This window comes from Rhipicephalus sanguineus, chromosome 11 (genome assembly GCF_013339695.2).
Source record: "Rhipicephalus sanguineus isolate Rsan-2018 chromosome 11, BIME_Rsan_1.4, whole genome shotgun sequence".
Classification (NCBI taxonomy): domain Eukaryota; kingdom Metazoa; phylum Arthropoda; class Arachnida; order Ixodida; family Ixodidae; genus Rhipicephalus; species Rhipicephalus sanguineus.
This window is the reverse complement of record NC_051186.1, coordinates 4,222,407-4,249,493: the sequence shown is the minus strand read 5'-3', so window position 1 is coordinate 4,249,493 and position 27,087 is coordinate 4,222,407. Positions and strand designations below refer to the sequence as shown.

The 27,087-nt window shown below is 46.5% G+C and overlaps 1 protein-coding gene across 1 annotated transcript in view; it reads left to right on the top strand.

Annotated features, from left to right (window-relative positions):
- Nucleotides 1–26,762, top strand: part of LOC119374233 (arylsulfatase B-like) — a 45,208-nt gene extending 18,446 nt beyond the window's left edge. The window contains exons 4-12 of the mRNA XM_049410837.1: nucleotides 2,916–3,028; nucleotides 4,620–4,730; nucleotides 6,456–6,596; nucleotides 8,499–8,625; nucleotides 14,544–14,849; nucleotides 16,684–16,822; nucleotides 18,699–19,026; nucleotides 24,256–24,310; nucleotides 26,701–26,762. Of these exons, the coding sequence (XP_049266794.1) occupies nucleotides 2,916–3,028; nucleotides 4,620–4,730; nucleotides 6,456–6,596; nucleotides 8,499–8,625; nucleotides 14,544–14,849; nucleotides 16,684–16,822; nucleotides 18,699–19,026; nucleotides 24,256–24,310; nucleotides 26,701–26,762 (1,382 nt within the window). The remainder of the gene's footprint in view (nucleotides 1–2,915; nucleotides 3,029–4,619; nucleotides 4,731–6,455; nucleotides 6,597–8,498; nucleotides 8,626–14,543; nucleotides 14,850–16,683; nucleotides 16,823–18,698; nucleotides 19,027–24,255; nucleotides 24,311–26,700) is intronic.
- Nucleotides 26,763–27,087: the final 325 nt, after the last annotated feature.

Here is a 27,087-nt window from a genome sequence, read left to right as displayed (position 1 = left end):
TGTCCATGCTCGAAATAATCCCCGATGATCGTGACATGTTCTCGCCTATACATTCAACTTGCTGCCTCCCATAAGTCCAAATAAGGACGCGCACTGCGACGATAGTATAGTGGTGCTGGGCATGAGCGTCATGAATATTTTTTTACCATCTTCTAACAGAAGGTAACGCTGTCTACGTCTGATGTTCAATATGTATGGGTCGCACAGAGTAGTTCGTGGCACATCACCACATGATCATGGCTTCTCGTAGTTAATATCTTCCTCAAGAGAACGTTGACTTAGTTGGCACGGATCGTGGACAAGGAAGTCGGGGCGCACACACGGACACGCGGCGTTTGTGTTGTTCTGTTTTTTTTTTCTCTTGTGTCCGTGTCAGCAGGTCAACTTCTTTTATTACTCACTTCCTCCTAGAGGTTATTAACATAATAATAATAATACAAGTATCTGGGGTTTAAACTCCCAAAACCACGATATGATTATGAGAGACGCCGTAGTGGAGGGCTCTGGAAATTTCGGCCACTTGGGGTTGTTTAACCTGCACCTAAATCTAAGTACGTGGGCCTCGAACATTTTCCCCTCCATTGAAAATGCAACCGCCGCGGCCGGGATTCGATCCCACGACCTTCGGGTCAGCAGTCGAACGCCATAACCACTACACCACCATGGCGGGGCTAGAGGTCATTCACATGAATAGTGAAGCCGTAATTTTCAGCCTTGCCAGGTCGCATGCTAAAGGAGCGAGCTCCTAGCCTTCGCATTCATTTCTTCAGCCTTGCCGCGAAACTGTGACATTTTTGCGTTCCTAGAACAAATAATTTAAATGATCATATTTAAAAAGACTTACAACAAAACTACTACATTCTTTACCTCACTTGTACGCCCAAAAGCAAAAGTTTATGGTACGTTGGCTCTATAAAAGTTGCAAATTTTTGCTATTTTATTGCATGCGCTTCTAATCTAGCTAGTGCCTGTATAGGTTGCAACTAAGGCTGGAGCATTTATTTGGGGGTCATGTTTACAGACCAAACGAGAATGAAGCTCTTTGGGACATTTCGAGTTTTCTGTTGAGTGTATATACAATGACCGCATGCTTTCTTTTTTTATTATTTTCCATTCCTAACCTCCTGCTCGAGCACACGTATCCAGCTTAGCAGCGCGAGCCAGGCAGGTCCTACGCGATATGTGTTGCGGCTATTTGTTGGATCGCACCTCGGAAATACCACGTTAATAACATGTTGATAATAACATGTTAATAAAGTTTACAGGCAACTTACGTTTCCCTGTGCTACCTAAAGATGTTAACATAGGTTAACACTGTGACACTGTGAAGTAACACTGGATTTCAATTTGTATAAGTGTTTGCGTTCGAGCCCGATCGAGTTCTGATTTCTCAATCGCAATGGGCACCCTTTAACGTGCTTTGCAAGCGAGCGACACTGAATGAAAAAAACATTCGGCAGATCCCACGAGTTGTGGGAATCGGCTTCATGCGAAGCAGTAGGCGAGTACTTCTATGCTGTACTTTAAGGCTTTGTGCCAAGCGTTACGAGGTGGATCGACGTGCTTTTGTAAGTGTAGTAGCTGTGCGCACCTCTTGGCCTTACCAGGCACGTGGGCAACACTGACGCTTAAATGGTAACTTATGGTGCGACGTAACGCCAGCCCTCACGTTAGAGTACATACGTGAGTATTATCGAAACTAAGCGCACTTTATGGTGCAGTCATGCGGATATCATACGTAACTTTCGTAATGTATTCATCCGGGGTCGAGCAATGCTTCAATATAGCTTGCTGAATCATAGGAATAAAATTTTGTGTTTATTAAACTGCTATAGAAGTGGAGCCAACACTGGAACCACCGTTGTTAATCTGATATGACACCTGTATCGTAGGAATACATATGTAGTGTTTGCTGCTTTCTTGTAAAATTAGATAGCCAGCACCACAAACATAATTGACGTTGCACCGACATTACGCCCGCATAGACTGTTTTTCCAAACCAGTTTATATACCTGGCGTGGCCTCTGTGGTAGAACACCTTACTGCCACACAGAATGCTTGTGTTCGATTTCTGCTGGGATCCTAATTCTTCTTACCATTTTTCGGGTCAATGCTGCCGATGTCGGTTCTTCTTAAAGCTCTATCATTTAAATGATAAATATCGGATCTCGCCGTTCCTGGGTAGATATAAACCGTCAATCACCTGTGGCGCATACCCGTACACCGCGGCCCGTGGTAAACGGTTATGTGCCACACGTGTCTGGAGGAAAGGGCTTGATGACGTACGCAGCAGAATTTTCTCGTTATTCATGTCATGACCAGACAGTCATATTCGTCAAGTCCTCTTATTCTCCCATGCAAATTTTGGTCTACACCACGTTAAGGAGGCGATCATGAGAGTACCCAGACGTAGGCGGCTATATAGATAGATAGATAGATAGATAGATAGATAGATAGATAGATAGATAGATAGATAGATAGATAGATAGATAGATAGATAGATAGATAGATAGATAGATAGATAGATAGATAGATAGATAGATAGATAGATAGATAGATAGATAGATAGATAGATAGATAGAAAGGCTCAAAGTGCCAAAGGTTCGCTAAGAATTGCTTCCCATTTTTAAAAAATTCAGATTTGCGATGGAAACTGTCCCCTGTGAGGTGGTTATTATTTAACCCCCCGCCACCTAATGGCGTCTTGAGCCACATTAATAAGAATAAAAAGAGCCACAGTCGTGGGGATAGATCAACTACCTCAGTCAAGAGGCGTCACCCTTGGCAATTCACGTCTTCTTACTCATAAATTTTCTGCTTATAGATCATGCCGATCGACATCAAAACTTAGGCGTTGACGCAAACTCCGTTTAACCTGTGTTTTATCTTGGTGCTGGTTATCGGCTCCCCACCAGGTGTGGGCTATGGCGTGCTCGTGCCAGCCGCCAAGGCCGCCGTTCCGTTGGAGTTCGAGTTCCTGCCACAGCGATTTAAGCGCCTCGGATACAGAACTCATATGGTGGGAAAGGTGAGCTCTGAATCGAAATGTCGAAATACATGTTTCTGTTTCAAAGTGTGCCTTGTTTCATTATTGCTCAACTGCTGGTTAATGATTTCTTTATTATGAGAGTGGTAAACCTCTAGCTATTTTCGATCCATAAAATCAGGATACATTTACATTATCCTTACCTGCGTGCTAACTCAATAGTGTACAACGAAATGTCAATGTTATATATTAAACTATGTTTTATGGCGCTAGCTCCTAGCGACATAAGACTGTAGCGGATAGATTCACCTCTCATGACCCTAAAGTAGCGCCATAAAAGATGCAACGAAAGTCTGATGAAAAAAATCTTTATAAAAAGGTTGTAATGATTATAGTAATGGTTTTACAAAATACATAACTAAAGAACGATTACGTTCAGGGTAAAAAAAATTAGTTAGCCCCGTTAGTAGGCACTGAAACCGAATTTAAAGGGGCTCTTACACTCTGAGCATTGCTGAAAAGCGCCTATACAGATCGGCCGTAAGAGAACATAAGAAAGTGACGATTGGGGGTATGTAGTACTCAAGTCTTGGGCTAGGAAAGAGTATGCTTGCTACGTGTGATTATTATTATTGCGATAGCAATTATATGGACAGTCTCGGCTGAATTTTGCCGTCGCCGTCGCCGCCGTCATGCACCGTATATGTATAGGCATGTATATATAAATAAAAGCCCCAAAGAAAAATAATTCAGAGAAATGCTTCCGGAATCGAACCAGGGACCTCTTGCTCCACAGCGAGTGGCGCTAGCCACTACGCCACGAAACGCAGATCCTCCACGTAGCTAACGGCGAGCGTTATATACACACCCTTTACCGCTGGACAGACTCGGAGACGCTAGGCGCTTATAAGCGTTTCTTCATTACCAGCGAGATGGCGCTAGTAGCGCGATGGGCGGATTGAAAAGTCGTCGGCGAGCTCGCTCGCTTCTTCTTGTATTTGCGCAGGGAGAAGCTTGCCCTTCCGCTGTCTGGTCGCGCGGTTTTCTCGTGGTGAGGGGAAGAGGGATGTTTCAAGCTTTCACCGTGATGTCCGCGCTCATGTTACGGAGTGTACGAAAGTCACCCGAGCTCAAGGGACGCCGCTAAACGAACAAACAGACGATGAGCGCGAACTATCAAGTGTCACAGCTCGACACTTGAAGCACTCTAGTTTCCTTCGCTGCTTTGGCCCCCTTTGCAACAGGAGCGCTGTTCAAACTGAGAGTATCCATTGGCGAGCATCACTTCGTATAGTATTAGTTTCTTGCTATCTTATTCATTGCTTCGCCCTTGCGGCGAAGCTGTGACTTTTTTAGGCGACACACAAAGGGAGACATAAGTCTTTATTGAACAACAGAGAACACATAATGAGCATTATTTGGGATCTCATTAGACCATAGAATGCCTATACCTTCTTTTGAATACGTGTCGTGTGCGCTCGTTGTCGCGCTGTTTTAGATTTGATTTGTATTTGGGCAGCATGCTACTGCAAGCAATAACCAGAGAGTTAAAGCGATACCGTTGCGGACTCCCATGTTTATCCTATATCGATCATTTCTCTGACGAATGATTTCTCATTACATTCGATTGCAGTGGCATCTGGGATACAAGAGCGTCGAGTACACGCCAACATGGCGCGGCTTCGACACGTTCTTCGGCTACTACAATGGCGAAATATTCTATTTTAATTACACTGACGTAGATGTGAGTTGACATTGTGTTCTCTTTAGATGAATAAAAAATCTTTACTAAACGGCTTAGTCCATTAGCACCCTGCACCAACATTCTTCCCTACAAGTCTTACTCGTTTGACAAACAAACAGCTTCGGCAGTTAAAGTCACCATAATAACTCGGGAAAGAGTTTGCAATTGCCGCCTACCGTGAACTGAAATAAAACGGCGCCAAGATTTCTACGAGTGATCGTCGTGCAAGGAAGTTCGCAATTCTTGTAGCCCAGAACGCCGATACGTACCAGATTAAAGGGCCCGGCACTCGTAATAATGACAGATTTAGTTGAGCGTCCGCAGCAGCTCTGTGGACGCAGCCTGCCAGCCATTTCCTATGGCAGGCTGCACCCGTAAAGCTATTGAGGACGCTCAACTAAATCTGTCCAATAATTGTTGGGGTTCACGTCCCAAATTCACCACATGAATGAGAGGCTGTAGTAGAGGGATCCGAAAAGTTTCGACGACCTGGGGTTCTTCAACTCCTTTTAGAACGTCCAGTATGCGATTCCAATAATTCGGTATATTTCTGGAGATTCCTAGGGCAATATGTGCCAAATTACGGAAAATAAATTAATTACGTAAGGAAGCATATGAAGTTATTGGAATGGCTCTCAGACCGCTTCAGTGGTGACATGCACCTAAATCTAAGCACATGGGCCTCTAGCATCTAGCCTCTATGAAAATGCGGACGCCGCGGCCGGCATTCGATCCCCCGACCTTGAGTTCAGCAGTCCAGCACCACTATAGACCATCACGGCGGCTTAAGGGCTCATGTGTACGCGTCAAATCGAAATACGTCAAGCGTCTGAACACGCTACTTTGCACGTGCGAGGTTCTCATGCGAATCCTCACCATGATTGAGCGTTCCAAATGATCAGGAGTGGCGCGTAGATAAAGTGGCAGAGGAGAATTTCGCTTCGTACGAATAGTCTCTCTGGTGCGGAAAAAGTTGAAATTTTAAACGGAAAAGTGTGCTGTTCGAGCAAGCGTTATTTACAGGCAGTGCGTGGAACACCACTCACTATGGTACGTAGATTCGGTTCATCGTCGTATGTAGTGTACACATGATCATCCACTGTACTAAATGCCAAAATTCGCATGTGTGCGGAGTGCGGAAGAAAGGACGAGCGACACTTGCAAACTGATCTCTGTAGCTCACAACCGACTATCTTTATTTTCTTCCTAGGCCTTGCTGTGAACAACCCCATTGGCATCGCAGCAGAAGTCGACGCTACAGTATCCAAGACCCTGCTTTTTATGAGCTGCGACTTTTCATATAGGACGAAGTACAGCATAAGTTAAAAGCAAGGCCAGGGACGAATTAACTCAAGAACTATGAACATATTTCACGAACGAAGACTACGAGTAACTAAGATATCGGTACGGTGCGGTTTGGCTCAGCTAGTCATTGTTTCTTCCTACCAGGTAAAACAATACATAATATAAGTTATGAAACTTTAATACTAATGGAGTGCGCGAAGGTCCAGCCGACTAGGTAGCACCATTGCTGAGGAAGCAGCTCCAACAAGCACGTCAAGAAACGCTAACAATGACTCTTCATATAAGCGATGCGAAGGGATTCAAACGAGAATTTGTTTACCTACAGCTGGGCTGGAACGCCAGTAATGTGCGAGTGTTCTGGCGCGGCGACGAATTACCTATCTAAGCTACGCCTTAATCGTGCTGCGCCGTACTCTGCAGACAGAAGGCCATTGCGGCTTGGATCTCTGGCGCAACGTTGGTCATTCAACGCAAGCTGTCACCGGTCTTAAGGGCACGTACTCGACGCAAGCCTTCACAGAAGAAGCAAAACGCATTATTGCCGACCACAATACTGAAGAGGTAAGCGCCGTACTATTTATTGTCGCTTTCTGCGCAGTACTGGCAAGACAGTTACAACATTGGTTTTCTCTTTACTTTTGGTAAATGACATCCCTGCGATTTCTGACCGTTCTGCCGTTGGCCTGTGGCTCCTCGCATTTGTGGCGGATGTTCACCTCCTGTGCAGAGGCGCCGATGACACGTGCGCCTAGCTTGGAGCCCTCGGGTCACACGCTACACACGTCAACGGACATATCAGCTTGTAAATGTATTACCCCACGACCGACTCCCTTCTTTAGTGTCCGTTAACACCAAGACAAACGGTGTTTAGTACACTGGACTCCAGTAAGGGAGTTAAAATTACAACACCCTTTACATACAAGGATTGACACAGACAGCGTCAGAAAATATCATTCGATACGTGGATTAAACTTTTTACCACCTTCGAGTGCACTAAAACAAAGCTATTATTAATCAGTATGCTACAATATAGGAACAACGGCGTAATTGAAAGCGTCTTGCTCCCAAACATAAGTAAATGCCATCTAGCTGGCTTGCGCCTATCGTCTCTAAAGCGGTGCGCTCGCTTCATTCGTAACGTACGCGATATGCCCCACTGACAGCCGAGTGCCGTTCGTCATTGGGAAATAAAGGGCGCGTAGCAATGACGATGGAAATCGCGTGGGATAGGTGACAATTATCCTGTTTGCGGCAGAAAGGCACTCCAATACTCTTTTTGAAGACGATAGCCTTTCTTCGCGAACTTAAACGCAGAAATTTGGTCTGTCTGTTTGTCTGTCACCCGATTCAGCCACCCGGCCAAAGTTGAACCCGGCCGCGTATCTGCAGTGAAGCACGCAGATACGCGGCCAATTTTTTTTCCTGGTGTTTAGTATCTACTATAGAACGTGGGGAGCGCAGCAAGATCGCCCTGTCTATCGCGCAAGTATCCATAGCACGCGATCTTCTAAAAAAAGAGATGATTTCGCTGTTAGAGCAATGAGTGACCAACACGTCAAATTGACTGGCGTAGGGCTTTCTTTTAGACGCCTGTGCTATCGGCGAAGAGCTTTGAGGTGTCTGAAGGCTTATGCTGTGTTGTGAACGCGCCAAAGGATAGCCTTCAGCTTGTCCAGAAAGCTTCTGTAGCAGTGGTATTATGAATGTTAGTGAAAGCGGGACATTGCGTTTTATGCAGTGTCGTATCCCTCTTTCTCTTGGGAGGACACCACAACCGCACTGATCAGAGATATGCCTCTGAAAGAGGGTTCCGGCTACGTGCCAGGAAGCTGGCCATCTCCATCCACGCCGGCTTTCTCGCCGCCGCAGGCAACACACAAGTCAGATTAATAAACGACGTCTACATTGTCGCTACGCATGTGCTGGTTCGCACCCCTGCTTTGCTTGGGCTTACGTAGTGAAGTTACACAATATTTCCAAATCTTCGCTACGACAAATATTCAAGGGCGAATAGAGAAATAGACGCGATATGTCTGTACTAATTGTCGTCTACTGGGATTTATTCCCGTAGCCACCTGAAAGCCACAGTCATCACAATTCAACGTACGGCAAAGGCTTGTGGGCACCATTACGTGAAATGCGCATCATAAACGAATGCTCAATGTGTAAGGATTAAAATAATCTCTGGTCTGTTACAACAGCAGTAGCTATTTAACACGTATCCAAAGTATACGGCATTTGAACAAATTAAAATGTATCTTTCCGGAATTCAGGAAAAGAATTTTCCTGCGGATTACTCGGCAGTCGGAACTCCTTTCTTTTGCATTTGTCACTCACTAAGTGGTTGAAACTGCAGAAACTGCCGGGGGGTAAGAACGCGGCGACAATAAAACGAACCATCTTCGCCTACATACTTAGGTGTGGATGCAGCGTGAAGACTTGTTTGGCGCGGTTTCCTTGCAGCCTCTATTTCTTTACCTGAGCTACCAAGCAGTTCATTCCTCCAGCGTGGGTAACAAGCCCGAGGCACCACAAGAGGTCGTGGATAAATACGCGTACATCGCAGCCCAGAACCGCAGCGTCTTTGCAGGTGAGCCGACAAACGCAAACTGGTAACGGCGATCCTTTCAGTAACTCTTGCATTGCATCATCCAAAGGGTTTGTGCTCATTAAAAGCTCATCATTTTAGGGGCGAAGCTCCTTAAGGCGGCACCCGTTCGTCCCTCGTAGTCGTAGTAGTAGTAGTGCGTAACCAGTCGTAACGCTAGTACCTGATCTTGACCTCCAAGGTGGTGCCGGTGGGAGATTTTTCCTGTGCGTTGTTGAACAATAAAAAATTCGCAGCGTGCGCGTTAACTAAAAGCCGAATTCTTCTGTCTCTCATTCCCCATTAGCAGCCATTGGCATGTTCCAGTAGGAAACGTTAGTTGAAGTAGAAGTGTAAGTGTTAGCTAAAAGCCGACTTCTTCTGTCTCTCATTCCCATTAGCAGCCATTGTTTACCTCCAAGGTAGTGCCTGGTGAGATTGATTAAACAATAAAAAGTGATTAAACAATAAAAATTTTGTTCAAAACGCCGTTGATTGATGAAATAAACCAACGAAAGACGCCAGATGTTTTCTAAAAGCAAAACGAAAGAACGCCAGACGTTTCTAAAGCAAAACGACAAGACGCCAGCTGCTTAACGAAAGACGCCAGAAGTTTTCTAAAGCAATGGTTTTCTAAACAATGAAAATTCACAGCATACATGTAAAATTAAAGTGAGCTGCAAGTCGTCATAGCTCTCATCGAACCTTTAGTATAAACGCGCCCGATCTCACGTCGGTGATGATGTGCTGGGCAGAATTAACGGAAGATTCACGGTTTACCGATGAACCTCCGCAGCTTCGCCCACTCATCATCATTCACTCCGTGGATATGCTGTGATTTTTTTCTCTATAAAAAAGAACAGAAAAGCACACGGCGTGCTTCTTTAGGTATCTTTCTGTTGTCTCCACGCATCGCAACGCAAAGCAGAATCACCGTGTAGTAGAGGTGTGCGCCGACGCGCCGCGCCGCCGCCGCCGCCTGTATTTGGTCACGCCGCTCGCGCCGCCGCCGCCACCGCGCAATAATTGCGGCGCGCCGCCGTTAGTCTTTTCTTTTAATTCGAATGGGGAATCTGGAAATAAAATACAGCACTTCACCGGAGGAGCTCTTCTCTATGTGTTCATGTAATGAACTGTCCCTTTCAGCGGCCGCTGAATAGCGGGAGCTCGGCGAAAAGCGCGCCCCGTTTCCGATTCTGGTTCTGTAGCGTCATCATGACATCACGAAGCTTTCAAACACTCTTGACACAAATAAAAGGGCGGAATGCGCTTCAATGCAACGAACGCAGCCCTCGATCAGAGATCCGATTCTCGGTGCACATGTCTTTTGATCGTGTTAGCCATCGACTTAGGTTTAATGCGGCAGCTCGTCTAACGCAGCTTTAAGCTCGGTACGCATTCCCTGCGTTGTTCTCAAACATCTGGGACACATTCATATGTAAGTTCAGACTTGAAAAGTTCCTGTTTCCGTGCATTTCGTCTACTCTGTTCTTACGCTAGGAATGTGCTGGCGGGTTCGGTACGGCGACGTGGTCAAGAGCGAGGCGACATCGCGGCTCACCGCTTTAATGCGCTCTGCCGAAACGGACTGTGGACATCTCCTTTGGATGAACGCATCGAGAATAGCTCCCCAGAAGTTGTAGTGTCTTTTTCTTCTCCAGAAATATCACGAGTATTGCCGGACATTAAGGCTGCCGCGACCTCCAGCCTTAAAGGGCGACGACCCAACTCGCTGGATAGCATATTCTTGGAGCCTTGGACCTAGTACACTGTGCATAAATAAATAGAATAGATAAGTAATTTCTCTATCTCGGTGCGTTAGTACACTTTTTCCTTTCATTCTTACTCGAGCAAATCGATAAATAAGCACAGAAGTAAAGAGAATGGCAAACTCAGAATATAGCTGAGCTAGTTGGTAGGTATTCATGTTAAGAAGACATGACGTGGAAACACGGACATAAGAGAAAAGTCGAGAGAGTGAACAGCTATCTCTCACGTAGACCACTACTCGCACTTGATTTATAGGTATGGCTTCTTACGTTGAAATGCGCAGATAAATATTTATGTCTACCTTCGGTTCCGCCGCTGTGTGATTTTTCAGTTGTTAGCGATGTTTCGGGTGTCTTGACTACTCTCCTGTGTCCGTATTTGCACGCCCTGTTTTTATAAAGGGCCCCTAACAGCCTGAAAATACAACGAAAAACGAAAACAACGAGCTCGTTATTCTCTCTTGGCGTTTCTTGTCTTTTGGTGCACTTCGTGATGCCAGAACAGTGACTCACGTGACATTATCAGGGTACATATTATCGACTGGTTCATTTACGAGAAATAACAGTTGTGAATCGTCTCCCATACTGCTTTGCTATGACACCCACCTGCTCTTGCTTCGCTCGCACGACTATCGTGCGCGATTAACAGATTTCGCTCCGTTTTGTGCGTTCGCGACCGCGCATGCAGAGATAACAGACTGTAGCCGACAAGCGCGAAATCATGATAGGTTCAACGCTTAGTGCTGACGTTGTACGCGTCCTTTATGAAGAAATAAGTGGAAATTAGATGTCCCCTGTAAGAAGGGTATTGAAGGCGAGAACGAAACCAATGGAAAAGGCACCGGATTATATGATTCATCCAACGGACGCGCTCTTTGCAGTGGAGACGATGCTGTTTTCCAGGAAAAAGGCGAGCCCGCTTCGACGGTTTTTTCGCGTATTTTTTATTGCGTTAGCAATTGTATGGACACTCACGACAGGTTTTCACCGTGGCCGTCATGTTCCGTATAAATTCTAAATCGATAACATCACTCCGCGCGTTGTATGTTCTACCCGCGAGTAAAAGCTCGCGAGCGTTGGCAAGGAACATGGCTAAAGTAGAGATGAAACAAGCTGGCCATCTCCGTCACAAGGAATAACATCAACCCGCGTGCGAGGCCTGCCGTCGATTGCTCCTCAAGCAGAAGGAAACGCCTCGCCCGTCATTTGCTGGGCGAAGGAGCAGGAACGGATGTCTGGGGAGAGGGACTGCGTAACTCGAGCAGCAACTGTGAACTTTGACCTTAAGGGCGCGGTCGAGAGCACTGACATGCGCGCTATTTCGCAGACATCCACCAGCGAACGGCTCGTATACCTTCTACGCGCTGTGAGAGCTGTGAGCACTGTGATCTCACTGCTTCGCGCTCAGACCACTGGTACGACAAACTGACCGAAAACCGCTTCTCTTCCGGGAGCGGCCGTATTGCCATACACCAGCGTTTTGTAGAGTTAAGTCAGATCGGAGCAAAAACAGTTAGCTGCTAGCCCTCGTTCGTGTAACAATATGGCGTGTACTTATTGCATTCACTGCTTTGCCCTTCACCCTCCCCCCCTCCCCCCGCGCCACCGACGGAGGTGGAAACACCGGCGCGCCGCCGCCGTTGATTTTGGGTCCGGCGCACATGCCTACCCTGGAGACGTCGTCAGAGTAAGAGTTGCATGTTTTGTTCAATCCAGGTGGTGCACGACAGGGGATGCACGACGAGGTTTGTAGATAGAACATGCTTTAAGTTTCGTTACAGAGCGCAATAAAAACAAAGTAAAGAGAGCGTTCTGTCCTCTGTCTTCTCTGTTTTTATTGCGCTCCTTGTTGAAACTGAACTCATGCTGCAAATAACTTTTCTTGCTACAATATCTGCTACCAAACGCTCTTTATGATTCCCATTTTATTTCCAGAAAAAAACTCACCGTGTCCTTCATGCATTTGCCTCAAACAACACGAGGGCGAAAGCCATCTTCTTCTTCTTTTTTCCAGTCGATGTATTGTTCCTCCCACTCACCCCTCTCCTAAAGCTTTTTGGAACTAATGCGACTTTGCACTGCATCCAGGATCGGAGGCATTGCAAGGCTTTCTACACATCACCTGGTTTGCACTGGCTCCGTGATCGGTGAGCCAAACACGGAGGGTGTGCAAGGCCACGATGTCATGTGATGACGTCATCATGCGACGTCACGTTATGTGACGTGATGATGAAGTCGCACATTTCTGTGAACTGTGACGACATCACCTGGTGATTTTTTGTATCACTCGTTTTGACGCAGCCGACGCGGGACGCTGCCGACGCCGACGTTCAATTTCCGCGTTTCATGAGGCATCTAAGACCTTTGCCTTAATAAACACAGTAACCGTTCATCGTACCAAGTATGCCCGGTCAACTGTTACCAGAGTGCAGCCCTTTCCGGAATAAATTTCCGTAAATTAAAACATATTTGTTAGCGTAGCATGCGCCAATAAAACGCACATATTTGCTACTTAAAACGCCTTGATCTCCACTCTGTGTTCGGGCAACACTACCTAGTTTATAGGCTCGGGCCTCTGTCTGTACCGACCGCAGATCGGGCCCGGCCGGGTCGAGTAGGTGAAATTTTGTCTTGGGTTCGGGCCTGGCCCGGGTCTTGCTTTCATTCACCGGGTGGAGTTCAGGAGTAAACTTCAGCGAGTAGCGGGCCCGGGGCGGGCCCGGGCCGAGGATTATGGCCCGTGCAGGGCTCTGGTTCGCGCTAGCTTCTTGTGCCAAAGCTGCCTTGCATACCTCGATGATGAGGGCGTATTCTCTTAGAGCTTCCAAGAACATTTGAAGCATATATGAATGGTACTGAAAGCCATTCCTTCAGCTCAGCTCATGCTCAAACTTCAAAAATGCGAATTCCTCTGTGAAGACGCAAGATTCATGAGGCATGTTGCGAGTGCAGATTGAGTTTGGTCTCATCCAGACAAAACTGCAGCCGTGACGACCATTCCTGTTCCAGCATAGAAATAACCAGCGCTACGTTAGCTCGGCTTGTGAGCTTGTTTTCGTCAATTCATTGTCAACTCCTGGAAGATAGAAGAAAACTTCAAGCGACTCGCCATAGATTACGTACCCTTTGCATGGACCACAGAACAAGAGCCAGCTTTGGATGGACCGCAAGTGCCAGCCTTCGCAGAGCTACGGCAGTGAATTCAAGCAGCATCTCTTCCTGCCAATTTTGATGAGGAAGCTTATACGGACGTACAGACAGATGCCATCAACGTCGGACTTGGCGCGGTCCTTGTACAACGACACGGCAGCGTTGAGCGTGGCATGGCTTACGCCAGTCGTATACTCTCTCGAATCGCCACAAGACTGTTTTAAGCCAAAAATGCGTTGCTTAGCCGAATGCACGTACTATCGGTCATTATTTCCATGCACGATAGGTCGCCGTGATTGCAGCGCCCTTGGACTTCAGCGCTGAAGTTCCCTCCGAATATTTTTGGAGGAAACACGAATTTGTTAAGCAGACGATGTCTTATCCTCAGCTCCTAGATAGGACATAAACGGAAACAAGGAAGACAGCTGTGGGAAATAAAGACAGCTGTGATAACACCACGACATGATTGCCTAGGTGAGGCAAAGTTCTGCGAATGTGCATACCAATTCTGTCCCCAAGAAATAATGAATTGGATTAGAAATGTTTTCATATTCGACGTGAAATGACAGGATTGGCAGAGCCTTGTCTGTCACTAATAGAGCTTCTCTAGAATGACTCGTGTTTCAATGAATGAATGAATAAACTTTATTAAGTCCGGCAGTTTCCTTTGGCTCAACTTTTTCGTGGTACATAAATAACGATTTACAGGACAATGCAGAGACGAGGGCAACGTTAACACGATACAACGTTGAGCTTGGAACTCAATGCACTTACATATACCAGCTGTGTCTCACGTTTATTCTGAGCCTTCACTTAACTTTCAAATTAATCTCCTCTGCGGGAGACAGCCAAAGTGGACCTTCTTCGGTACCAGCACGTGGAATTTTGTGCCCTTACGTGTTCTCATTTGCGCACTGCCTGTGCGCTGCGTGAGCATGTGCGCAAAAGCTTTTTTGGTTAGTAAGGCCGTACCGTGCCACCAGTTCTGATCGTTTCTTGCAGGCGCACTCGACGTTCTTGACCGCTCCGTGGGTGAAGTTTTATCGGCGCTTCAGTCACGTGGTATGCTTGCCGACAGCGTGGTGGTGTTCACTAGTGATAATGGTGCTGGGCCCCTCGAGGCGTCAGAAAATCCCAACGCCGGCAACAACTGGCCCTTGCGTGGCTCCAAGGAATACATGTGGGAAGGAGGAATGCGGGTACCCGCGTTATTATGGTACGGACGACTGAACAGCTCTGAGCCACGACGACCGTCGCAGCAGCTGATACACATCGTCGACTGGGGGCCTACCCTCTACGCGGCAGCAGGTATTATGCAAAGTTTTTGTGGGCATGCCTGTAGACGAGTTCTGTCAAGCGTGCCGTCCACAAGTTCAGCGATATAACATCTGCGATAACACAAACATATCTAATCATTGCGATATAACATAAAACAAGTCTGTTCACGAAATATTATTGTGAAATTAATTTTCCTGCCAGCATAAAAACAGTGTGACCTTTTCATCGAGGCAGGCTTTTCTTGACAAAAAGGCTTTGGCACATTTCTCGCACAAAGTACTCGCGGTGACAAGTTATTTTTTCTGGAGGATGCCCCCTACCTCGCACATGTATAGTGTCCTTCGAGCAACTAGCCACACTTCAGTGTATAATGCCGTATTACGCGGCATCCAGAAACCTGATTTCTGGCCGACTTTAATAAATCTGACTAAACACCGACAAAGACGTTCATACTGCTGCCTTAATTGTCCCCACTGTAGTCCTCGTATAAACCTCGTGTGAAAATATAAAGCTGTCGAGGAGGCAGAAGTTGCTGGCTCCACAAACATTCGTTGTATCCTCTTCCCTGCACCTTAACAGAATTCGCAGTATGCGCTCAAGCCTTCCTTTAGCGAATCTATTTTATGTTTTGCTAGATTCACAATAAACGACCGCTGCAAGGCACCGTGTTTTCTGGCATGACCTAGGGGAATAGGCATTAAAATACAGGTCAGTAGCGGAATGAGCAGAGAAAGTGAGAGCTGTTTTCACAAGTTGGAATAGGAATTCTTTGGCTAGCATTCTTTCGAGGACAATCCAGCTTGCAGTGCGACGTCACCCACTACCTTAATTATTCACATACACAGGTAAATATCCCGAATGGCCATGGATCGCCCTTGTTTTATTCATAAATTTAGCCTTGTCCGGTGGAGCCCACTGTGAGATGTTCTACTTCGTGAATTTAAATGGTAGGTAAGATACAAAATAACGAATCGTTGTCCCCGATGTAAATATTTCATCCAAATGAGTACGGATGACTCGATCTCCCATATTATTCACTCAGACTTTGGTGCGTGCCAAGAAAACCCGTAAAACGTCGACTTTTTTTTTTGCATACCTTGTTCGTGCTACACGAAGGTGGCTCCATGGTGACGATGGGCGCAGCTAGGAGCATCCCGCAACTTTCGACGCTTGCAGTGGGCTAAATTTCTTATATTGAATGGCCCTGATGCAAACCAGCGCGTTGAGGTGCTTGGGAAGTGCTCTGATAACGCTGACGGAGTGTTGTCGAGTCGCCGCTATGCTGTTACCGTTGCAGCAATAATAGAAACCTGTCAATTGCCCCAAGTTGTGGAAGCTGCACAGTCAGATCTGCACTAATCGAAGACATCAGCACTGTATGGAAGCCCACTTTAGCGTAACAACGCCGCCCCCCCCCCCCTCCTCCCACCCCCGCAATTTCTAAACCAGATGCAAACAGGACTTCGTGGTGTCGTGGTCAACCGCGTGTTTTCGTACACTAGTAGCACTGGTGAGCACTGCCTGATGTTAGCTGGCGTTGTGCAAATGGTGGCTGAATAATTGTTAATGTTGCCTATCCACAGCGATACCAGAAATATTGCCTTCATTCAGTTTTTAAAAATTGAGTTGACTGTCCATTTAGACCACGTCACAGTTAAGTCGCATCGTTCACATTCATCAATCAATTGTTGCCGTAAGGAAAACCAAGCTCGTGTATAGTCAAGACAACAAGAGCCAAAACTGTGTGTTTCGCATTGTGTGTCGAGGACCATACGCTTCCGCATTTACATTGACAACAACCTGACTATGTTCTGCTTATTTTTTTTTGTCTATTAATTTCCACGCTTGCTGCTGTTTCTCTCAGGCGGGAATGTCTCGGACCTCGGTGACGTAGACGGAAAGAACCTCTGGGAGGCATTGACCACGTTCAAGGACATCGGACGCGAAGACGTCATTCTGGAGATCGAAGGTCGGAACCAGGCGGCGGCTATAATATCCGGCAGGCAAGGAATACGTATTAATGCGATATCGTTAAACAGCTCGTTTGGGAGAAATTCCGGTGTTGGTGTCAGCGTCGGCGTCGTTAGCTGTGAGCGAAAAATTCGAGGTAGATGCACAAAAAAAGAAATAATGCACATCTTGAGTTCGTGTGGGACCGGGGACACGGACTTGCAACCCCTCGCTCAGTAGCACGATGCGTTTAGCTGCTTGGTCATCTCGCATACATCTGGCATATTAACGGCCATTTGTATACACTGTATACAAATGGCCGTAAGTATGTATAGCGCACATATTTGTACACACCATTTACCGTTGGCGGTGCGCACATCTCGGAGGAGACGGATCTGCAACCCCTCGCTCCGCAGCACGATGCGTTTAGATGCTTGGTCACCTCGCATACATCTGGCATATTAACAGCCATTTGTATACACTGTATACAAATGGCCGTAAGTATGTATAGCGCACATATTTGTACACAACATTTACCGTTGGCGGTGCGCACATCTCGGAGGTGCCTCAGCGTGCTAGAAGCTTGGCTATCACCCGCGAGGTGGCGCAAAGGACCCACGGGTGCGCTGTAAACGGCATAGCCCCGCCGTGTTTCGTCGCGCCGCATGCATGGATATAGGACACAGAGGGGGTCCACATTGTGGCTCTCCTTGCGGCACGGTTTAGGTGTCTACCGAAAAGCGAAGTGAGGCTAGCGATTGGGAAGACGATACGAACACGGCCGATTACGCTACCGCGTTTTCTACTCATAAAAGCGAAGCTCAAGCGTCACCCAAGGTTTTTTCACGAAATTGTTTCGCAGGTACTCCTGCCACTGAAATTCTTCAGAAATGCAATAATCGTATTTCTCAAATGTGGTGCTAGTTGTAGAAGAATAATAGGTTGTCTCACAATATTATTTTATACTTCGACCGTTTATAAAGGTCATTCTACGCCAAACGCCCCAGCCTTTTGTCGACCATCTCAAATTCACTCGAAAAAACATCGAGCTGTTTTACTGTATTGAAAGAACTGAATTTGTAGAATATTTTGGAGAGAAAAAAATTTTTGGTTGCGTGGGAGGGCTTCCGAATTTTGTAAAATGTCTTAGTGTTGTCTGTCAGAACATTTGCTTTGAGAGCATTGTTTCTCCTTTAATACCAAATTTTGTTTACATGATAAGCAAGTGCGTTTACGTGAGGTGTTTGAATCTCAATAATATGTCTGCAATTTTTCTCCCATATACACCTCCAGAAATTTTACTAAAATGGTCTATATTTCCACTTTTTTGTCATTGTAATATTGCGCTAATAATAATAAATACTGGGGTTTAACGTCCCAAAACCACGATATGAATATGAGAGACGCCGTAGTGGAGGGCTCCGGAAATTTCGACCACCTGGGGTTTTCTAACGTGCACAAAAATATAAGCACACGGGCCTCAAGCATTTTCGCCTCCATCGAAAATGTGGCCGCCGCGGCCGGGATTGTAATATTGCGCCATGCATAAATATTTGAGTAATGAATATTTACTATGCGGAACGTATATTTTCCGTTAAAATATTTTCAGACCATTGAAATGCCTAATTCTTGCCAAAAAAAATCGCGAATTTGAGAAAATTATCACTTTGCTGCGCAATGTGACTCAATATACACCACGTGGTGCTCCAATTAAAAATCGACCTTATACCTCATTCCACAGCAAATAAGTAGCTGGTCTTATATGGCAAGCTTTATCAATATATTTTTTTGCTTTACGGAAAAATTACTTTGGTGTTCCCCATTGATGGCAATGGGGAACTTCGATGATGCCGTATCACCAAATGGGAACATAGCCAAACTCCATCTAAGCTCCATCGTATCATCGTATACGAAACACTACCCTGGCAGGTACAAGCTGGTAAACCGGTCCGAGGAACCTTGTGAACCGTATCTCAGCAGTCGAGTGCCCCCGCCAGAAGGGGAGCCTCCCAAAAGTCTCGATCTGGACGCCCTTATGGAGACATCCGAGGCATGGAAAGCACTGCAGGAAGCGACCGTCCACTCGGACCCGCGCTTCTGGTCTGAGTCTAGACCCAACTGGCGCCAACAGGCAATTATTGCGTGCAGCGCCAACGGCGAGCCGGCGGTCAATTTTGATCCGTGTGACACCGTATTTGTCTTCGACATCTTCAACGACCCGTGCGAGCTCAACAACCTGGCGTCGTCCCAGCCAGAGGTAAGAACAGACGTCAGACACGGTTAGTCATTTGGTAAGTTAGCTGTTTGAGTAAGCTGGCGAACGAACGATGTGTGAGTAGAGCGGTATCTTTGTTGTGACGTGATGGAAAGGCTGATGTGCACCTTGTGTCGTCTCTAGAGTTGACAGCGTTTAGTGAGAAAAAATGAAAATATCACTACACATTAGCGTCAGATATGTCAGCCGCATATGGATACAAACAGATTCGCTTTTTACAAGCACCTTACAGGCTCCACGGGGAGCATTGAGTAAGGGGAGCATTACAACAAGAAATGCAAAAGAAAGCGACACATGAGTCTGAAAAGTGCAACAGTAACGTACTTGCGAGACGGTGAAACAAACTGAATTACATGGCAAAATAATACTAAGAATAACACTAACTACTAACTAACAGCACAATAATACGAATAAAATACTCAGAAAAAGTAAAAAATATGTCACGAACTATTTACTAACACAACAATACAAAGAAAACAATACGCAGAGAGAGAAATGAAAACTAACACTCATTGTTGCAATAAGAGCGGCACGACGTCGCGTAAAAAAATGTACATCACTTTTGCACTCATAGAAACAAGAAAACAAACTAGAAATGATTGGAACCGAAGCAATGCTAAAATTACGAGAAATGCAACCTAGATACCAAGAAACTTCCAGTAAAAAACAGAAGGAATGCGTAGCACAGAGCTTGGTACATTCTTCACCTAATGAAAAAAAAAAAGTTTCCATGACAAGATTTTTGACGAGAGCGCTACAAATTCGGAAGGAGTTAGGCAAGAATTGACAGTTCAGTTAGCTCGGAATGAGTTCACTCCCGTAAGTGGAAAAAACAAGCGCACAGGAAAGATACGTGAACTGGAGCAGCGTACAGCCAAGTGAACGTTCAAGATTAACACGACGACGTATGTGCCACCATGTCGTTAAAGAAACAAAAGCGAAACGTTTTCACAGACAGATGTTCTTTTTCAGCAGAGCAATCTGTAGAAAACGTACACACGTATATTTCGAACAGTGCAAATTCCGCGAATCTAATACACACTTAATCAGGTCCTGGCTAAATGATGGCTATATGCAGGAAACTGGATAAAAATGTCTGGTTTCGTTGCTATGTCAAGCACCTTAAGCAGAACCTGATTAAGAGTGGTACCTCTCGACAGGAACGATGCCAGGATTTCTTCTTCCCTGGGTGGCAGCAGCGCTAGCAAGGGCGCCCCTGCAGGAGCTACCGAAGGGATCGCTTTATGGTGAAAAATAAAGGAAGGGGGGGGGGGGGTAGGTTAACGCTTTAGGGTGGCTGTCTTCTCCTGGACGCCATCGCTGTGACAGCGCGGCGCTGCACAGTAATGTGTCTTCTGACAGAAGGCAGACGTATACAGTCATACCTTGAGCGCGACGCGCCAATGTGCGATTGCCAGTTCCCACGAGTACGCGACTCATGTTCTGTCAATACTGTATTTGCACAGCTTTCGTTATGTCCTGTACACGCACAGCTACACAAGGAGGCAGGCTGCACACCAGACCATTGCTTGATTGACTGCGACCTTGGATTGGCGCCACACCCTGCCCTTCTTCTACCATATGCGGCCGTCAGCTGTTTTTTTCACGCAGTAGAACAAAAGAAAAATACTTTTTGCGATCAATCGTGCAGCTACGCTGTCGTGTCCGCGCAAGAGCACGCGCCCATCTGAAGTACAATGCGTTTCTAATAAAATAACCATATGAGCAATTAATTATAGTAGTGAAACACGATAGATGATAGATTTTGAGGTGCTTTATTACATTTTTCACTAGGCAAGAGTAACTTTCACAGAACTGAATAATTGAGTAAGCAACTACCTGTAACGACGTATGAGCCGTATTATACTGAGGAGTTCAATTAGGAAGCCAGGGGCAACACAGTTCTGAAAACACTTGAATTTTACGAGACCCATACTAACTCGCCCTCACAGAACCCAGCACTGACTGTTTATTTTTTGAAATTACCGGTCACTACTATGACCGCCATATTCTGCATCTGCCTCCGGTTTGACATTTCTATGGAGAGCAATTGCCACCATGTCAATTGCCACCATGTCTGGTATCTCTGTTTACATGTATTATTGAACCAATATAGCATTTGACCAACAAAACTGTACCAAGAATTCTCAAGCAAAACTGCTAGCCGGCCTAGTTGGAACGAATTCATTGTAGTACTTGCGCGAAAACAAACGGGGACAACACCGGAACAAGACTGCGAGGGAAGTAGTCGAGGCGCTTTGGATTGACAGACTAAAAGACAAGTGCATCAGCAATCCATCTGTTGCTTTATTAGATAAGGAGATTTCGCTGCTGTCCGCGTATCTTTAATTACGTTCCCTTTTCATTTTATCGATGTAGGTGCCTTTGATGGTTTCTTTTGCTTTTTGATGTGTGTGTTTGTGTGTGTGGACGCGATGATCTCGGGAATTGTGCTCTAGTGATTGTTATATGCGCGGATGGTGTGTGCTCTCTGGCGGAAGCGCGCAGATCACGTTGGGCTTTTAAGCAAACGTTTTTTTCAAAAATAAATCAGTTGTTGGATTGTGCTAGTCCGTGTGTCTCCTTTCTTCGTCCCCGTTTGTTTTCGCGCAAGTACTACAAAGAATTGTCAGCACTATATGACAAGTCTTGAATGGGAAATTTTTCGTTCCCGTTACCGTCTTTATAGCTTGAGTACCTGACGCGAGAATTGCTCGTTTTCTGTCGCGGTAATCAATGATTTTAGCAGCACTTCCAATAAGCAGAGTGTTCAACTAGGTAACAGAAATCAATGAAACAATAAAAGTATTCTCTTAAATACCTTAACAGCCACAGCTCGTGATAAAGCTTCTAATATTAAGACATCTCGCAAGTTGTCATGGTGGGGCTCTTATCAGGATAAGGAACTTGTGCAAAAATAAAATGTTAACTTTTTTTTTCTTTGCAGTTGCGAGACAGTTTGCTCAAAAAACTAGCAACCTACCGCTCGATCTTATCTCCACGTCCTCGAAACGACGAAGCGGATGAGCGGGGTCAACCGCAATACCACGACTGCACATGGTCGCCCTGGTTGAATGTGAAGCCATCGCCGCAAAGGGATTGCTCCTGCTGAAAACACCTACAACGCACAGCAGACTACAAACACGATTCACTGGTACAACCTGACTCCATTTCGCTTCTTCATTATTCCGAATTCGCAATTAGCTCGCTCTGACTGGTAAACGTTCGTGCCGAGTCCAGTCTGCCTGTAAGTCAAGCGGTGACCCGAAACGAAAAAAAAAAAAAACGTGACGCCAATATGACTAGTTTCAGAGATGAAATTTCCTTGAACAGGAGGTGTAGCTTGAGCCGACGTTTCGGCAAATGGACTTGCTTTCGTAAAGTGGACAATTTTTCGACAAACTTACTCCTCTTGGCTCCTCGACGAAGAAAAGTACGGTGACGCACTCTGTTCAAGGATGTTTCATCTCTTGAAGCCTCTGTTTTCCACTCAACTCCTGTCTCTTAGGTATTCAGAGAGTATACCAAGTTACGGCAAACAAACTGAAGAATTTGTGGAAAAGCTGGCGATCGCTTCCGCGGCGAATCTCAATAGAAAATCGCCAGGCCTGCGCGGGGCCAGCAGCACAGTCACAGCGAAAGCTGGAAGAGCGGACTTCCTAAGGCCCGTTGTAAACTCTATTGGGGCAACAACTACAAGTACACTTGCGAGGTACCCACTACGTCATCAATAATCATAATTTTTGTGAAGCGAAGAAACATCCACTATGTCATTTTTCGTCATTTGCGAAATTTGTTTTGTTTGTTTTGTCGGCTACTGTCGTCCCAAACTCTTCTTCTCTTTGATTCTTTTACGCCCCCTTTCGCATTCCCAAGGAGAGGGTAGCAAACCGGAGGCTTCCTCTGGTTAACCTCCATATCTTTCTTTATTTTTCTGTATCTTTATTTTTCTGTAAGTCATTATGCGCACTTAGTTGAGGCTGTGGCTGTTGACGATGAAGAATTATGGCCGAGCCCATTGTAATAGGTTGGAAGCTTTAAACGACTCACTCGCTACAGAATTCGCATTATGCGACGTTTGGCTGTTATTTGACTCTCCTACCACGCTATATTACACATGTCAACATGATTCCTTGCCCGACATGACGCCTGGACAGGGTCTTTTTGCGAAGCAGTTGCAAGCACCGTTGTGGCTCTGTGATAGAATATTCGACAGCCACGCAGAGGGCCAGGCTTCAAATGCCATCCGATCCCGGATATATTATTTTCATTTCGCGCGATAGCGGTTACGCACACCGGCGGCGGCGGTAGGGAACAACTATGCCACCAAATCGGCTGTTGTGATCTCATGACAGCTTTCGCAGTAAAAGGGAGGAAATTCCGTTCTGAGATGAAAATAACGGTTGACCGTCATATACAATTTTGAGATGAAACGTAATTACACGTAAGTGTATCTAAACTCGCTGCCAGCTACGAGCACCAGCTCCAGGACGACCGGTAGACAGCCGTCTTCTACTGCTTTCGGAACGGCGTACTTTGCAGCTATTGCGAAATATCTCTGTTTTATTCACCATGTTAAAGCGCTGTTTGAAGTAATGCAGTTTGCTCGGCTTTCGTTGCATGCCGGGACAACGACAGAGGGAAGATTTCGACGAATCACGGCGTGCTATTGGCAGATACGGATGATAAATCGCATAGTATATATAAACGTTATCGCGCCCCACAGTTGACCATGTGACGTATTGCGCTAAGCTTTCATTGTCACCATATTGCCGCGACATATTGGCCACATTCAAATAGCGTGCCGTCAACATGCATACCCTACAATGCGTGCCGTATCGTAGTGCCGCGCAGCGACCATCGTGGCACGAGCACCTGGCCGAACCCGGCTCGCATGCGCCACGCGCTCGTGAGCCTCTCGGGGGAAAAAGAAGAGGAGAACAGCTGAACGACATTTTCGGTGTTCGACTGACTCGCAGATTTCCGACCGCAGTACCTTTGAGTTGTGGGCACAGGTTCGCCCTTAATAAATACGTTTGTTTTATTAGCCTTTGTGCTTCAGCATCGTTACAATATACTAACGTATATTTCACAACACCTAGTATTATACATAGAAAACGAGCACACAGAAAGCACCCGATGACCACCAGCAGCAGTAGCCATCATTACGCTGCATTTGAGAAGACCTTCTCTGTGTATTCTTTTGCGCAGAACGATTTGGCATCCTCCACTAAAGGTTATGGCTACGGTGGAGCTGGGAGCATAGGTAATTTTAGTGTGCAGCTCTTAGGCGGCCTTGTGCGGGATGGAAGGCCGTTAGCAACCGAGCGAGCAAGTTGGAGTTGAACGGACACTCAGCAAAATCTTTGCCACCGAAATGTTTAGCCCAAGTGAAAACTCGGGTGCTGAAATTGGTCGATAGCGCCTGTTGCCAGACAGAGACTAGCGCAAAATATTGTACTGCTTAGTTTTTCACAAAGAACCGCGCCCAGCGGCCACACTACTGCTTTGAAGGAGTGGCGATTGCCGCAAACCGACGTGCTAAAAGTGCTTCCAGCTGCCAACGCACGTCAGGGTCATGCACGTTAGCGTAGCCGCAGTGAATGGCAGCACGAGGGAGCTATTTTCGATGCGTCCATCAAACGGACATGTCTATTTCGGCTGAGCACATACAGTTACACGCGAAAGCGGGTCCCCGTGACGTCATCGCGCTCTGAACCACGTAGACGCACAGAACCGGCACAGCACACTCCAAGCGCATGAACACAGAACGTGGAAGAGAAATACAGTAAGAGGACATTGAAGCAAGCTTGACGAATCTGCCTTTGCATATGATCGTTTCCCAGGTGCTGGCAACGCGTACCGATCTTCACACGCTCGTCAGACAGGCGGCCGCAATAAACCTCACTCGAGGGCTACCGCAATACCAGAATAACAATTCATGCACGGCTCCGATGCACGGTCTCTGGAGGCTGCGTTCGTTGCGTTGAAGCGCATTCTATCCGTCTCATTTGCGTCGAGAGTTGCGAAAGCTCCGTGGTGTGAAAACGACGTAGCGGAAGATGAAACGGAAACAGAGGGCGCGCTGGTAGCCGAGCTCCAGCCTTTCAGCGGTGGCCGCAATGGACAACCCATTAGATGGACACATTGAGAATTGCTCGCCTGCAGACCAGTGATGTCGTGCCGCCACCAAGCCCCCCTATGCTGCGGCGCCCGGCATTCGAGTGCCGGCTGCCCGCTTCTGTTTTCTGATTCCACCGCCGCCCACGTGACGTGACGGCCAACGGCGCGCGCCGGCTTGCAGAGGCCGTGCGCTCACAATCTTCCTAAATTCAGCGATCTGTTTTAAAATGTGTGACATAAATGCTGTGTATCGGAACAGTCGCGTCTTCGGAGTCGAATTTCGATGCTTGACTCACTTTTTTTTATATATTTCTTCAGTATCCCCTCAGGGTAAGTAATGAACAATTTAAGGGTGAAATATGGATTATTTGAGAGCACTGCTCATAAGCGGCCGTTCGTGGACTGAGTGTCGCTGCTCTTCGCCGTAACGTTTGCCGTAACCATGCCAACGAGCACAGCGAAACATCTTCTGGCTCGCGAGCCTCGAGCCACACGACGCTCTTCTTTTTCCTGCAATTCGCGCCGTCCAACAACAAATGGAGAAACTAACAAGCAATGAAAAAAGTACGATAAAACAAGACAGATAGAGAACACAAAAAGTAATGAAATAAAAGTGCTTTGTTTTACTGCAGTTGACGCCGAAGAAACCGAAAAAAAATCAAAAGAAATGAAGAATAAATGAAGAAAACGGAAATATAGCGAGATAAATTTCAGGCAACGGATAAGCAGACTGGTGCTGTCGCTCACGCGTCGCCCATTCGTACCTAGCACATTAGTACCTCCCCATACCCGGACCATTCTCCCCTGTAAAACTTCGGTGGTAGTGGCCCTGACCGACACCGCATCTGCTAGCCGTGTCGTGTCACAGAAACAGGGACTCATTGCTCTGTTTGTGATCGTCTCATCTGCGAGACATCGTTAAACAACGCGAAAGCTTGCACTCGGCCCCGCAAGGCTTGACACACAGCGAAACTGGCTGTTTGATCGCGTTTCGTGGCCGGCACTAGGTTGAACTTGGTTGTAGCTAAAATGAACGTGGCCGTCTCGAGGTTTAAACTTTAATTTAGCTAGGTCTGAACGTGGCTGTAACTAGGTTGAACTTGCCAATGGTAGGCCTTTCTTAGCTTATTATGACACCATCAAATCGCCCAGCTTTGCAGCGTCCCAAGCCTTGCGCGGCCGAGTACAAGCTTTCGCTTTTTTTAAGAGAGATGGAAAGTTCTTGTCTGAGCGAGAGAAGTGCTTATTAGTGTCTAGTAGTCATCGTCGCAGCTACCACCATCATCATCGTCGAAATTCTCTCGCAGACTCGTCGTCGGGTATTCTCATGGTTCATCATCACCAGTGAAGATTTTACCAATTCTTCCCGATATTCTTGCTCTACCGGTTCTTGCTGTGGACGCTGCTCCGGTTGTTTTTTTTTCTGACTAAGTAAAAGCTTTGCCAAGGGAGAATCCACAAGTGGTGTAGCCGGTTCGTACCCTAGTATCGAGTTGCTCATTGCCACATAGAGTTCTCTGCTGTTATCAAAAGGTACACCAGGTCGGGACACCCAGGGAGGCTTGACCGGCATCTTCACCATCAGAGCCTTGTGATCACTGTAGCAGACTGCCAACGCTTTGCACAAATCGCTTATGCAGACAAGATCAAATTTCGCATAGGCCAAATCTATGCATACGCGCTGCATTTCACTCAACGGTGATGGGCAGGATCTTCTCGTCGTCTCTTGTGCTCTCTTTCCTTGGCCGCGTATTGTGCGTCTGCTCGTCGCTGCCGTTACCGTTCTCACAAGCGACAAGCCTCGCTTCACGATACGTTTTTTTTTTTTTCTTCTTCGGCAGAATGTACGTACTTTCGTTGCGCGTCCCATGATTGTATCTGATCGAGCGGTGGAAGCGTAGCGGAACTCGGTTGCGCGAG